Source organism: Heliangelus exortis, chromosome 1, assembly GCF_036169615.1.
Source record: "Heliangelus exortis chromosome 1, bHelExo1.hap1, whole genome shotgun sequence".
Lineage (NCBI taxonomy): Eukaryota > Metazoa > Chordata > Aves > Apodiformes > Trochilidae > Heliangelus > Heliangelus exortis.
The window spans coordinates 168,535,813-168,551,185 of record NC_092422.1 but is presented as its reverse complement, the minus strand read 5'-3'; the positions used below and the strand labels follow the sequence as shown (position 1 = coordinate 168,551,185).

At 38.2% G+C, this 15,373-nt stretch overlaps 1 protein-coding gene across 6 annotated transcripts in view; it reads left to right on the top strand.

Moving 5' to 3' along the window:
- Positions 1–33: 33 nt before the first annotated feature.
- Positions 34–15,373, top strand: part of PPHLN1 (periphilin 1) — a 66,590-nt gene continuing 51,250 nt past the window's right edge. For 4 of the 6 annotated variants that reach the window (XM_071733589.1, XM_071733587.1, XM_071733588.1 and 1 more), the window contains exons 1-5: positions 159–247; positions 5,688–5,735; positions 6,830–6,921; positions 10,016–10,195; positions 11,068–11,129. In XM_071733589.1, coding sequence (XP_071589690.1) covers position 5,735; positions 6,830–6,921; positions 10,016–10,195; positions 11,068–11,129 — 335 coding nt within the window. In that variant the 5' untranslated portion in view covers positions 159–247; positions 5,688–5,734. Of the gene's footprint in view, positions 248–523; positions 624–5,687; positions 5,736–6,829; positions 6,922–10,015; positions 10,196–11,067; positions 11,130–15,373 lie in introns of those variants that run through there. The other 2 variants (XM_071733586.1, XM_071733584.1) reach the window with 2 other exon arrangements.

The following is a 15,373-nucleotide window of genomic DNA, read 5'->3' as shown; positions in this document are numbered from 1 at the left end:
GAGACGGAACCCGACACACCCCTGCCGCCCCACCGCCGCTTCAACCGGTCTCTGTCACGGCGGCGCGCTTCCGGTGACGCGAGCCAACCGGAGCCGTTCTGGGCCAATGGCCGGTGGCAAAGGTGGAAGAAAGGCGGGTGCTTCCGGGAACGTCTAGGGAGCGCCGGAAGAAGGTACGGCGCCGACGGGGGGCTGGGGGGGGTGGGAAAAGCAGCCTCCACGCCGCGGGAGCCAGCGGGGAAGGCGGGTGAGCAGCGGGGCGGGGGAGGCGAGGCGGGTGGTGGTTTGTGCCCGCGGGGGCTGGCGCGGATCCGTCCGCCCGTTCTGCCGCTGGCTTTTCCGCGGGGCCCGCCTGATGCTTCGGTGCGTGAGCCCGCGGCTCCGTCCCGCGCGCGCCGGTGGTCGTTGGCCGCCCCTGCGAGGCGGCTGCCGGTGCGGGGCGCAGGAAGGGCCGCGCCGCCATCCTGAGGCGGCTGTGGGGGGGCCCCGTCCCGGGAGGCGGCAGCCCCGGGGCGGGGTGGGGGGAGTTTGGGAGCCGGGGCCCCGCCTCCAGAAACTGCGGGAAACCCGGGTCGTGGTGCGGGATCCGTCCCATCTTTTCCCCAGGTTGCTTGGAAGTTGAGGTGAATGGGAGCGGGGGGAGGGTGGCTTCCTCCGGGATGGGTTTCGTAAGCCTTGCCTTTTAATCTTTGTAGAAACCCCCACGTGACAGATTTTGATTTTCAGTTATTATTTTTTTATGTTATATGAAAGGTGTTACTACTCCTGCGTCCTTCAGAAAGTTATTTAAAATTGTAATAAGCAATAATGAATGTCAGGAGGTTATACAAAGCACTTTAAGCATCTTCAAAGTGTCTTGTGGGTATGATGGTGCAGCATCGGTATCTTGACATTCCCAGAGGGATAAGGAAGACGTGACTGTGTCACTTAGTTGATTTCCTTAAGAATAGTAGAACAAATCTTTATTCTTAACTTAATAATAGGATGTTCTGTAATAACTTTAAAGTCTTTATTAGTATTTAAACACCCTAGGTCTGCTCGCTGTAGTTCTTTGTTCTTACTCATATTCCTTAAGTACTACTCTTTAGAGTTGTTATGGATAGTCTTATAATAATTCTTTGTCAGGCAGTTTTTGGGAACAAAGGCTGTCAGAAATACACGAAAAAAATGTGGAAACCCACAGAATCTGTGCTAGCAATGAGTAGGGTTTGATATATTACATTTCCGTGGTTGAATTATTGAAAGCTGTGTGGTATTTTCAAGTGTAAACATTTGAAAGCATTGAAATTTTGACCTATTACAGCAACGGGATGGTGAGCTGATGTACTTGTCAAAGTGTTGGTGCTGCAAGACAAAAAGTCACAGTGGAGACAGAGATCCAGACAGTTGTTTGCATTGGCACTGCTGGGGTAGCAGCTCCATGGCAGGCTGGTAGAGTATTCTTTTTGTAGCACTGACACTGGTGAAGGATGGGATGTTGCTGGCTGCAGGTGTTTCAGGCAAAGATAAGTGCTAATTCATTAGTCATTGTGCTACTGTATCCCCCAACACATTGCCTCCATTTTTCTTGCTTCCAGTGATATATGAGAATGATTTGCTGAGAAAAAAGAACCAGTGGTATTGTAAATCCTCACCAGAATGCTTCTGCTATTAGTAATTTTATTCAGCTTACGCATTTATGGCTTTTTTCCCTTTTCAGGTGGGAATTAATTTCTGTGATCAGTGCTTTCTCAAATATTCCTTTTTTCTTTTTTTCTTTTTTTTATAATATATTTTAATTCAAAATTATTGTAAACAGGTCAGGAAAGACTGGAAGCATCTGGTTTGAATATGCTTAGACTTATTACTGTCATGCTTCTAATTGCTCTTGAAAATCTTATAGCTTAACATAGGAAGAGATAATTTCATTTTATATCACTGTTTTTTCCTTCCTCTCAATATTTTATGAATTGTGGTGGATTTTTTCCTTCTGCTTATGCTTTTTCATCTTGCCAATAGAAGACTATATCTATTAAGTGTTTTCTTCCAAGTCTGAGGAGAGGGGTTGAAAGTTTGTTTTCTCCCCTCCCTCCCAAAATTTGGTTTTATCTGTCTTGCCTCCTGTCTAGGTAACAGATACTGGAATATCTCTGAAGCATTGTCAAATACAGATTCTAATTTTTGGAAGAAAATGCAGTGGTTTCTATCCTTCTTTACGTCCTCAAAGTAGCAAACTTGTTCATGACATTTCTAAAAAGCTATAGTTGTTTAAATATTTTTCCTACAACTTACTCATACAAAAGAATGTAAGCTTTTTTTTGACAGCTGGCCCATGTTTGTCAATCTCTGCTGTTTTGAACAGTAATATCCCAGGAGCACCAGAGACACTGCAGCTGCCTGCCTCTGCACCTACAGCACAGCATTGCTATTATACTTTGTCCACGTATGGCAAGATGTAGCCATCTGAGTTACAAAGCTGTATGTGTTTGACACAAAAACATAGATTCTGCAGACATTTGATAGCACACACTGGATAACACAGATCCTGGGCACAGAGTGGCTGGAGAGCAGCCAGACAGAGAGGGACCTGGGAGTCTGGATTGACAGGAAGCTGAACATGAGCCAGCAGTGTGCCCAGGTGGCCAAGAAGGCCAATGGCATCCTGGCCTGTATCAGGAGCAGCGTGGCCAGCAGGTCCAGGGAAGGGATTCTGCCCCTGTACTCAGCGCTGGTGAGGCCACACCTCGAGTCCTGTGTCCAGTTCTGGGCCCCTCAGCTCAGGAAGGAGATTGAGGTCCTGGAGCAGGTCCAAAGGAGGGCAACCAGGCTGGTGAAGGGACTCGAGCACAGATCCTATGAGGAGAGGCTGAGGGAGCTGGGGCTGTTCAACCTGGAGAAGAGGAGGCTCAGGGGAGACCTCATCACTCTCTACAACTCCCTGAAAGGAGGTTGGAGCCAGGGGGGTGTTGGTCTCTTTTCCCAGGCAACTCTCAACAAGACAAGAGGGCACGGTCTCAAGTTGTGCTGGGGGAGGTTTGGGTTGGACATTAGAAAGAATTTCTTTACTGAGAGGGTGATCAGGCATTGGAATGGGCTGCCCAGGGAAGTGGTGGATTCTCCATCCCTGGAGATATTTAAAAAGAGACTGGATGTGGCACTCAGTGCCATGGTCTGGTAACTGCAGCAGTAGTGGATCAAGGGTTGGACTTGATGATCTCTGAGGTCTCTTCCAACCCAGCCAATTCTATGATTCTATGATAGTGCTATGATATTTGGAGCAAAGCCATTTTTGGCACCTGGACACAGTGGAGTAGCTTCTGCTGCATTAATAGAATGGCTTATGTTTATGTTGAAGTGGCTTTATTTAAGAAAATAAAGACCCTGCTTTAGGGAAAATGATCACTTCTCATTAAAAATAGGAAAAAGTTGTTTAAATTAGTATAGCAAGTGATTATTTGTCATGATATTACAAAAAACAACTGCTTTTGCTGTATATGTTGATAGAGGATAGTCAATATGAGTGATGGTGTTAGCTGTGAAACAAAACTAGATATATTTTTTTAAATTTCTCTTTTAGGAAAACTGCCAAGAGAAAGATGAATCTGAATACAGCATAGTAAACTTCGAAGTCTGGTCTCAAGTCATATTGCTCATAAGAGTTTAATGTCTTCATGGTTGTTATTAAAGCTGTATTAGGTCACATTGTTTAAGAAATGGATTTTCTTTTGTATGGAAACACATGAAATGTGCTCAAAATGCTGGGAAATGTGCTTTCCTCCCTTTAAACATTTTTTTTTTTTTTTTTTTTAATTTCTGGTATATTCATATGCATTTATACTTTATCTCATAGGTCCCAGCTAAAATTTTTCTGTTTAGTCTTCTTTATAAGATTGGTCTTCTACTTGCTTTTCCTTACCAGTGTTTTGAACCATGTACTTTATAGCTGATTCTACCTGATTAATTTTCTTTACTTCATTCCTCTAAATACGAAATAGTCTCGCTCCTGAGATTTTTCTTCTCCCTTCACGCTTGCTCCTTGTGTGATGTAATTGTGGTTTTTTTCCCCTGAAGTCTCTTCTTTTGTGATAGCATATCTCTACTTTTTTCCAGCTTAATTTTTTGTTTTGATAATTCTTTTTAGTTTCAATGAGGTCTGTGAACAGTAATAAAAGTGGGAATGTTTTTATCAGCCTTGATGCTTGATAGTAGAAGAGAGTGTGTACATGAATGATGGAACAGCATGGTGTTTAGGCTTGCACCTATCTTCAGGGGTGCTTATCCAAAATGTGCTTTTTGAATGTTGTTTGGTTCACAGTTTCAGTAACTACTGCAGGCAGCAGGGCACAGAAACAACTGTGTTTGTTAAAATGCAAAAACTTAGATTGAAAACCTCACATCAATCCAGCTTCTGATATTTGGTGTTGGTCTGAAAACTGAATGAGCCTTGTCTTCAGGTACCAAAGTGTATGGGCATGTGTGAAGTGGGTGGGCTGAGGAGGAGCAGGGTGGGAGCAGGTGCTGCAGGAGCTGGGTATGGACAAAACTGTTCCAGTCTGATGATTTTGTCTTGCTTGGCTACATTTGTCCTTGCCAGCACATGAAGAACACAGGAATATTCAGGTGCTGCTCTAGGTACAAAGAAGAGAGGACTGTGGGGACAGTGTAAGAGCAGGTGGAGCGTTCCCATGGTAACATGGGAAGGAGAGGGCATGGGGTTGGCCTCAGAATAGTTAGTGCATATGTAACCAGCTCATGGTGTGAATTTTTAAGGCTTTAGGAAAACTTCCTGAAGTAGAAAGAGTGTGAAGAGAAGTGCAAGCTGTTGCTGTGAAAGTGCCAGGAAGGTGCTGGATATGCCCGACCAACAAACACAATATGAGCAATGATTATAGCAGTAGTAACTGTTATGTGCAGCAAACTGGGGAGGGCAGGGACTGCAATACCCTCTTAACTCATCCTTACCAAGATCAGGACCAATCGGACTCTGTAGGTTTGTCCTCTTTTGATTTATAATCTGTGACTACGTCAGACTGGTCCTGTGTCTTGGCTGTGGAACATACTCAAGGTCAAGTCTACAATAAAATGGAACAACATTTTGAAGTGATACTCTGATTCATTTGTATAAATGGTAGAGTCCAAATCTCTGAACATAAAGGTTTATTACAGTTGAGGATAGGGCTACTTCATCAGGTTTTATTATGTGTTACCAAACAAAAAGCCTTTGTTAAATCAAACTTTTAGCTTCTCATCAAATCCAGCTTATTTTTCTTTACTTAATGTTATTGGAAGAAAGTTAAATAAATGCAGGTGAATATATTATATACATGATTACATATTTTACTGAGTGTTTTCAAGAAAGCAGTTACAATAGTTTTCAAAGGCTTTTGCTAACATGGAAGAAAAACTGAGCCGTGAGATAGTGAATGATGATATAATGGGAAGAAAGCTCAAGATCGTATTAGGAAGGTGTTGTATCTGTAATAATTTGTCACAGGAATTTTTTTTCATGTGGTGAATTCTGCTGAGTAGGTCATATTCTTTCTTGATCTAGTATAGTGAATTACTCTGTATTAATCCAGACAGGTCATGGGTAATGAGCTGTTGAAAGATTTAGATTTTAAATGTCTGCTTTACTCAAAGGAAAGACTGTACTTATGGATATATATTAATTTTTTTGCTAACTTCAGGTTGTGTTTTTTTTTATATAGGTTATTGAATGGGTCTTCAGAAGCAGAGTTGCTAAAACTGACAGAAAAGTATGTATACAAATGTTGGGTTTTTTTCCACAGAAATATATATCTGTCTTAGTGCTAGATCTTGTTCACAGGTATCAACCCTTTGTCATGTTGACTCTTAAAAACTGTAATAGTCAATATTTTTGGCTTCTGAAGTCTATTTCCAGTTGTTGTTTTGTTTTGTGAAAGTAGATGATACATATTTCTCTTTCTGAATATGTCCTGCTGTTTCTTTTTCTTACTATTTTAATAGCTAGAACTACCATTGTAAAGGGAAACTTTGAAAAATTTAATTCTAGCCATTTCTTCTCTATTTTCAACTATGTATAGTATAGCATTTGTCATCTTTATAATAATCAGAAAGGTTTCGGGTGCTCAAGCTTGTTTTCCCTAACACAGCATGACTAGAGTCTCTTATGGTGATGGTTTATATCCACCTATATTTAATTACTAATTTTAACTCTGAAAATCACCTTTCTTTGGAAAGAAGATTTTTTTTGGCCCACTGGCTCCTAATTTAGAACAGGGAAAATTGTCATATGAAGAATACATTCCATCCACATATTGAAAATTCAGAGCTTTGTAGTAACTGAGTGATGTGCTCTGGTTTAACTTCTTTCTGGATGGTTGAGATGATAAAATAATTCAATCTTTGCTATGTTATGTTATTTTATCAAGTAGAAATTCTTCAATGTAATAAATAGGAGTTGAACTCTTTTTTTTTTAAAAAAAGCAGGCCACTATTTTTAGCAGACCAATATAAACATTGCTATAAGGTATGTGTATATGAATTTTTATGAACAGCTGGTACTTGCAATGTGCATATATTTCAGTAGAGCTGGTAGTATCTGTGAGTCCTGTAATTATGCTGATTATACTGAGCTAATTTTCAGTTGTTCAGTTTTTCTTACACATCCTGTGAGTTATTTTTGCTCAAAGTTCATTAATTACTTTCTGAAACTAGATAGAGATACTTTTAAAAGGGCTAGTTCAAAGTGAAAGTGTGTGGACTGGGTTTGTGTATAATAAATTATATCTGGGGGCTTTTATTTCTATGCCCTTTTATCTACTTGTGATGAATCTGATTTTGGCTGATGGGATTCTTATGGTTTTAGTGGCATATAGAAGAGATGAGATGTGGTCTGAAGGGCGCTATGACTATGAAAGAGTTCCAAGAGAACGTCTCCCTCCAAGGGTTCATCCTGATGTAAGTACACAGTGTATTTCTTTGGCATTATACCATTATACTATACATTTATACTGTGACTATAAGGGCTGGATTTATGTACATATATTAATTTTCTTGTGTACCCCAAGTTCTCATCTTTTCTCTTTCATTTAAGCCAACAAGCTAGCAAATGCATCTGCACAGAAACAGTGAGGTGCCTACAAAGCTAAATTATTATTTTGTTTTCAAATCTGTTGAAAATGTTTTTTAATATTTTTATTTTGATAAATATATTCTTGGATGTAATTTGTTGTGTAATTAAATGGGATTTTTAATAGCTTACAGAGGATCAATGGTCATACTATGTTATATTTCTCCCCAAGGTTGGTTTTTTCTTTTGTATGTATGTTAATATATTTCTGAAGTGATTTGACATGGTAAAATTACTACTTCCAGTATTGTTCTCATCACTAGTGCAGTTTTTTTATAATGATGCTTAAAGTGTCGAAGGAAATGTTTATAATATTGAAAATATATCTTTGCTGAAGAAATTGTGTTTTAGAGCCTTGTAAACAAAACGCTTTTCAAGAAGTGGTGATGGAAATACACTTTGTAGGCATGGAGATTTCTACTGTGTTTTATGCTTGTAAAAGCAAATGCAACAACTATGCTTACTTTGCTATAGAGTAACTTGAGAATGCTTTTAGAAAAATCTCTGTGCCAAAGAATTGGGTAACTTTTAAAAAAATTTTTTTCCTTCTGTGTCTGATGTCTTTTAATTAGAAATAAAAAAGGTTGTAAGGTTGTAGCTGTATCTTTTGAGCTATTACACTTTAAATTAAGAGTACTTTTTGATATTTCTGTTTACATGCTGTGCAAGGTACATTGGGCAAAATAAAATTTCAGGTACACATGCCTGTTACCTGGCTTTTAATTCTTATAAGTGCTGTAATAATAGCACAGCTGACTCAGCATACTTTCTGGCTTCCCTCTACTGTATTTTTCAGTTTGTTGTTTTGGATACATGACAGTGTTGGTAACTTTGTAACTAGTTATGTAGCCTGCTCTGTTCAGTAATGTATTAGTGTTTGGTTTGTGTGTGACATTCTTAACTCTAGAGGCAACAACAAAATTTCTGCATTTTCAGCAAACTGAAAATCAGATAAGTTTGCACAGGGTATTTAGTCAGCTACTTCTTCAAAATGTTTACCAGAAATAGGACATGAGGTAAAACAGAATGTGTTTTCACAGATTTTTATTTTTTTTTATCAACATTTGACTTGACTAACACATTGCTAATGTAATTTAACCATTGCAACAGTGACATTCCTAAATTATTTTAGTTTTTTAGGCTGTCCAAAGAACAATGCATGTCATGTGCATTATGAAAAATTACTTCAACATTTAAAAGTTGTGATGTACTTATTGCTTGTAGTGCAAGAGTTCAGTGCCAGCTTTATGTTAGATGTGCTTGGTAATGAGGATGATAAGACTAGCAAAATACACTCATTTATCACAATCAGTACTGTCCATCTTCACCAAAACAACACCCCCAGTAGTTGGCCAAACCAAGAGCCTTACTGAAAGATGGATATGAACCTACATCTTGTGCAGTTTTGCTGATTTAGGATAGTTGGCTGTCAATTCCTGCCCTTCCTGAGCCTGTGCCATTTCATCTGTATCCACATGTAGAGATCTGACTTACTTTTGACTAGACCAGTAAAATGAAATTACTTTATTCAAGCTAGGAATGTGCTTAGCATTTGCTGATAGGTCAGTATGTTGAAAGTGACTCGTGCCAATGACACAGAATGAACTATCTCTTGTTGGAGAGAGCAAGAGAATTGTCCTAATCTAAACCAGGTCATAATTATATATCAGATATAGATTGCAGTTGAAATAAATGCTTTCAGTCCTGGTAAACAACATGAAGTTGCAAGCGGTCAGCACAAGTAACTGTAGGTGGGTTCACCTTGAGCTTTCTTGTAACACTGTTTCTGCATGTCTCTTGGTTCTAGGAAATGGAATTTGTATCTTTTGCAACTGTGCAATTTTGCTTAATAAACAAAGGATTTCTTTAATTGGTAAATGGTGTATGACATTTTATTTGAAAGAAATAAAATAAATCAGTTTTGCATTCTAGCAAGAAGCTATCTAAAACTTCCATTAAAATAAAGGGCAAGTTTTAAAACTCTGTCACTTGAATCCCCAGATCACTTACTGCATTATATTGAGGGTGTTTATCTGTTCAGATTCTGAAGCAAGCACTGTCTTCACTGTAACCTCCACAGTATGGAGGATGTAATTGACATCACCAAAGCTGTTGGTGCTTAGTTTAGAGAAAAGGAGACTGAGGGGAGACCTCATCTCTCTCCACAACCACCTGAAAGGAGGGTATAGTGAGGTGAGGGCCCATCTCTTCTCCCTAGTAACAAGTGATAGGACAAGAGGAAATGGTCTCAGGTTGTGCCTGGGGAGGCTTAGATTGGATATTAGAAGAAACTTCTTCACTGAAAGGGTTATTAAACACTGGAACAGGCTGCCCAGGGATGTTTTTGAATCACCATCCCTGCAAATGTTTAAAACAGGTGCAGGATGTGTTGCTTAAGGGACATCATTTAGCTTTGTACTAGATGATCTTAAAGGTCCCTTTAAGCCAGAATCATTCTGTGATTTTGTGACATGAAGCAAATTGATAGTATTTTCAGATGGGCTCTTAGTTTTACAGGCATTACAGGTTTAACTATCTGTATTGTATTCCTAAATTAAAATAGAAGTCTCTGAGAAATACATATAGCTAACGCTTAAAAAAAGAAAGTAGCTGATGCTTAGAAATTAGCTAGCGCTGCTGCTTTAAACTTTCAAAAGAACCTTAAACTATGTTGAAAATTTGTTCTCTGTACATAAGCTTTTAATGCCTAAGGATTGCATCTGAGTGGTGTCCAAATAGATTGACTAAATTATTGCACTGTCAGACTGGCATGATTTTTAATGTTGGTTGTTCCCTTGTGCTATTTCAGCTTTAAGATTGTTATAGACCCATATCTAGATATAACTTGGTTTTACTTTTGTCTTTCCACAATGTATTTCCATCTGTTGAAAGCAATATGATTTTGTTTGTTTTGTGGTTTAGGATGATTACCATAGAGTTGTAAATGTTGTGCCCAAGAAACCACCACTGCTTGAAAGACCTGGGGATGGGAATTACAGTCGGTATGATGGTTACAGTCACCCTGAGTACAGAGACTACGAGGAGGGTCGCAGTTTTGCCCACAACCGAAGAAGTGGCCCTCCCCACCGGGGTGTGCGTAAGGTGATTCTTCTCACGTGCTTATGTTGTTTATCTGACCATTAATACTTGGATACTGAACAGTTAAAATATTGTTTCAGAGCACTGATGTTACTTTTCTTCTTCTGAACTGAAATGGAACGAACAGAAAGAAAATAACTTGTGTTTTTTTACATTATGCTTTTTTTTGTAGTTACCATGCTTCTAAGACTTGTGTTTATAATGTTTGCACTCTGTTGACATAGAAAAGAGCCTTGTCCAGTTCTGGAAGGCTCAGAATTTGAACTGGGAAAACAGAAGTGGCAAGATGTCCTCTCTGTAAAGCAGTGCAAAGTTATCTTGATGACTAGAAGAACTATAGCAAAATCTTACTACTTAATAAGCCCTTTCACATGAAACTTGTTGAATGTTGTTTATCTATCCTTCTGATTTGCCCAGTTGTTTGCTTTTGACATTCTGTCATGAAATTGAATGCATTTTTTTCCCCAGTAGTTACACTTAAATACAAAATTTATGGTCCCTTTGAAAGTTTTCCTCCTTCAGCCCAGCTGTTTGAAATTCTGTAATTTCAAGCTAGTGATGATAATTTACATTTCAATTAGGAAAATATTGTTTTTTAAGCTAGAGTCCATGCACCTACTTTGGAAATTTTTGTAGTTTTTGTATTTTGCACAGCACTTTGAAATTGCTGTCTTTAATATTGATAGAGGAAGAAGAGAGGAACGGGGTAGAGTGAATAAATTGAGAGGAACCTTGCTCTGAATGATTACTGCTTTCTTTTAGATCATGAAATGCTTTGATTTTGCAGTAAATAAGTACTATTTGGCAACTAACTGGACCTCACATCTGATGTTAAGATACACTTCACACTGTTGTTTTGCATGTGTGTTTTGCAGGATGAATCAGGATACAGATGGCCAAGGGATGATCATCCTATGAGTCGGCAGCATGACTACAGGTATTTTGTGAGACTTTACAGAAGTGCCACACATAGGCTGGAACTGTTTAGGGCATTTTTTCTGTTATCAAAACCAGTTAGTAGAGCACAGCCATAAAATGACAGTGTTGTGGAAAAGGACATCTGTTGTAGACACAATAGTGAAAAAGTGTCTTCTAGCTACACTGTTTGAAATACAAATTAAATGGTATGACATTAATGTATCTGTTTTAGTATTTAGTTAGTGAGACTAGGAGGCATAATGATAGCCTCTTTAGGATGTTAGCTTGCATCTCCCTGACTAGTCACACTTTTTACTTGGCTTCAGAGAATTCTTTGATCTTATATTTGCTTTGTGACTGCAGTAGTCTGGGGCCACAATACAAGGGAAAGATACCTTCACCATTTCAGAGGCTGCTGAGGTGGATAATGGAATTACAAAGTTCACCATAGCCTTGTTCTGAACTCTCTCTTTTCTTAATTAGTCTGAGAAGTAGGTATTTCCTTCATACATCATTAATTTATGAGCACTTAGTCTGTACCTTGGGTTTTCATCTTAGAAGTTTAAGGAACAGTATTAAACAGCAAGGCTGTAATACACATGCCTGCAATTATGTTTGATATGGGATTATTTTATATGGTAAAGTGCACAGCATAATGTTAACATGCAAAATTTATGGGCAGTCATGACACTCACCTTAAACAAAAATTAATTGTTGATAAAACTGAACTATATTAACAGTCTAATCTAAGAATCACTATTAGTTCAAAATTAATTATTGTGGAAAGAGTATGTCTATACAGAAAAAGTTTTAATAAAAGCTGTTTTACTTTTTTTTTATTGTACATACACTTCTTAGTTTCTAAACCTCTTTTTTTCACCTGCTTCTCTGTGTCTGGAGGTCAGTGTTGGTCAAGCAGTGAGTTGTCAGTATCTTGATTCTTGCTGGGTGGATTTGAAGTTCATGTTGATGGCTGCTTCTTCCTTGCCCTGAGATATATTGGGGTCATTTTTAGGCCTGTTAACATCCATGTTATAGCCAAATTTACCATATATGATGCCTTTTGAACATTTTAGATCATATTTTCCTCATTCTTTTTGTTATGCCTAACACTAGTTTTGTCCATCTGACCATTGGCAAATGGTTTCTAGCACAGGAGTTTCTAGTGCCAGGCCTGTACCTCCATCTCTTGGCATGTCATGCTTGTACCTTTATGTGCCACATCTTGTGTTTCCATGTCTCAAGGTGTCTGCTAGGAACCAGGCCTGGATTTGTATATACTACACCATGTTAGCCATAAATGTCTAATTCTACATAGAGTAATGCCTTGTTGTACTGTACAAGTAAAGATCAGCAAATGTAAAGCAAGTTAGCTCTAGCTCTAGGTACCTGTCAGTTATAAAAATTGCTGTTAAGAGCTGTACCAAGTTATTAAAGGAGGACTTCAGGCAGGTCAAGAGAAGCTCTGACAGAGCAAGCCTGACAACCTTGCTCAAAGCCTCAGCCTTGAGGTCTTGCAAACTGAATATGAAGCTGTTACTAGCAATGGCAATACAGTGCTATTGGGCTACACTTTGCAATAAATACCTGTTCCTTTGAATGTTAGGATTTAGACATAGCATAACTGGTTGATTACATAGCTTCATCAAAAAAGCTTCTTCTTATACCATAAGGATATATGTGTGCTAGTCTTCTCTCAAAATAGCATTCTTGGGGCTAGAAGCCACAGTGAAGAATTTTCCAAAGAAACGTGTAAAATTTCTTGTATATTTTCCTACCACTTCAGAAGAGTTGGTTAAAGCTGGAAAATAACTCCCCAAACTGAGAAAACTGTTAGTGCCATGAAGTTTATTTTGTGCAGCACAAGAGTGGCACCCAGTGGTCAAAAAGATAGCATTCTGGTTTCTTCCATTTAATATGTGAGGATAAAATATCAGCTCATTTTGCTGATGTGTTGATAGGTGATAGTCCCACCTAAGTCCTTGTTATGTATTTCAGAATATGTAACTTACACAACTGCAGTAACACTAGGGAAGAACTTCAGAGAGAGATTTAGTTCAATTAAGGGTATGAGAATGTATTTCCAGTTGAGTGAAGCCCTACTAATTTATTATATAAATATGTGTTAACATGTCAGAAGTCTTGACTACAGGAGAGTACAGGAATAATAAATAAACTTAAGTGTCAAATCCTGTGATCAGACTGCTAAAAACATAGAGCATAACATTCTTGGTAATAAACTTAATTATGATTTTTTCCTCACTATTCAACTATATAATGGATATGAACAAAGAAAATCAAAGTACCGTACTTGATAGATGTTGTGTCATGTGGTGAGACCAGTAGTTACTTTCCACTTTAAAGATATTTGCACTGTAAAATATGAGATTAAAAATTATTAGATGTGAAAATGCTTTCTCTCTGGATATGATGAAAGTTATTTTGAATAAGTTCTTCTGGGCTATATATAATTTTTTTTCTTTGGGGTAGTAGGAGATTTAATATTATGTTAACCAGAAGAACTTTTTTTTAAATTGCATGGGACATGGCTAAAAAATACTACAAAGTTAGATCTGTAAAGCTAAAAATACTCAAGAGACTTGTGAAGTTAATGGGTTTTCGTTGTCAGTCTGTAAACTATAAATTCTAAAAAGAATAGCTCTCTCATTAACATAAATTATTAATTTTCTTGAGTCTTTTTTAAAACTCATTCAGCTGATAAAAATATGTTATGGGAAGTTGTCAACATTAGGGTTAGCATTTCCTCATAAGCATTAATCATTCACATTTTCCTGCTTTGATACTTGACAATCATAAAAAGTTAGTTTCTGATCTCTTAATTTTTGTTCCCCTTATTTTTCTCCGGAATGCTGAAAAACATTGAGATTCTCCCAAAGTAAAACCTGTTAATCTGGAATATCTAAAATCCTTAAGTGGTGCAGAATTGTGAGGAGTCAGAGTTTCCTATGCTGAAGAAGAAATAATCTGTTAAGTTTTTAAGGGGTGGGTCTTTTTGTTGCTGTAGTTGTCTGTTTTGTGGAATTTTGTGTTTTGTTCTGCTTTTTGTTTAAGCTTCTTGCCTTTTACTTAAAAAGGGGGAGTGCATGCTTGACTTAGCAGTTGCATAGCTCTGGCTTGAGTTGTGATGAGCCTGCTGACCAGCAGCAATTCTCCATGGCTTACAGGAGGGTTGTTGAGGTTCTACCACTTGCCTTGGCTGTCTTTTTTCTTGCCTTCATTCTCCTTACAGAGTTATGCTTCAGTTTCCAAGCAGCTGTCATTTGCCCATAGTCCACCACAGAGCCAAGAATTACTGAGCCTTTTTCCTCTTTCCTGGACCACTCAGTTCTTGAGAGTTGTTAGTCCTGTTTTATACTCTGCTCAGTGAACAGCTGTCATCCTGACCATGGCTTCTTTATGGTAGTATCAATTTTTTTTATTACGAGTAAAAGCTAAAGTAATTTAGAGGATGTACTGAGCATAGATTTCAAAATTAGTTCCCATCCCACCTCTCTTGTTCTGACCTAGAGTTTACTTGCTGGATTTCTGAATTCCAGGTCATAACCTGGTTTGAAGTGCCTCTTGGTTCAAGCCTTGCTGGCATGTATAAAGAAATGCACATCAAAACAGAGTCTTGTAGCTTAGAGAACAGAGAATTTTCTGCACACACAATGACAGTTTTAACGTCTTAGTGATGCTATGAGAATTGTGAAACTTGAAAATTATGAGAGGAGTGGAGGCCAAATAGCACATGACTTCTTTGTACATTTATCTTTTACTGGTGCTGATCACTTCTGGGGCTGTGCTATCACTTGTCTTTAGTGATGCATCAAACTCATTTATTCAAAGTGCTTGAGTTATTTCACACGTGTCAAATTTTTTTAAAAGTTGCAAAAAACTATTCTGTTACATATTGAAGAACTCCAGTTGCAGTACTTCTCAGAGCATGGGATTTTGCATACATGCTCTTCTTTATGAAGTCAGATCAACTTTTCAGTGTGAAATGCTTTAGAAGATTGTTAGCTGCTGTTTGCTTTAGTCACATCAAATTTTAATCCTTTTGAGTGCACAGAGCATTACTTCATCCTTTTTTTTTTCAGCCAAACTGAGTTCATAAGATGTGAAATATGTGAAACTTGGCAACTTAAGATGAGTAAGACTCATCTTCAAAGAGAAATTACAAAATGACGCACTTGTAAATCCAGCTATACATGCATTAAATTTGATCCTCAAAGTTATTGGAGGTCCAGATTTTTGTAACAC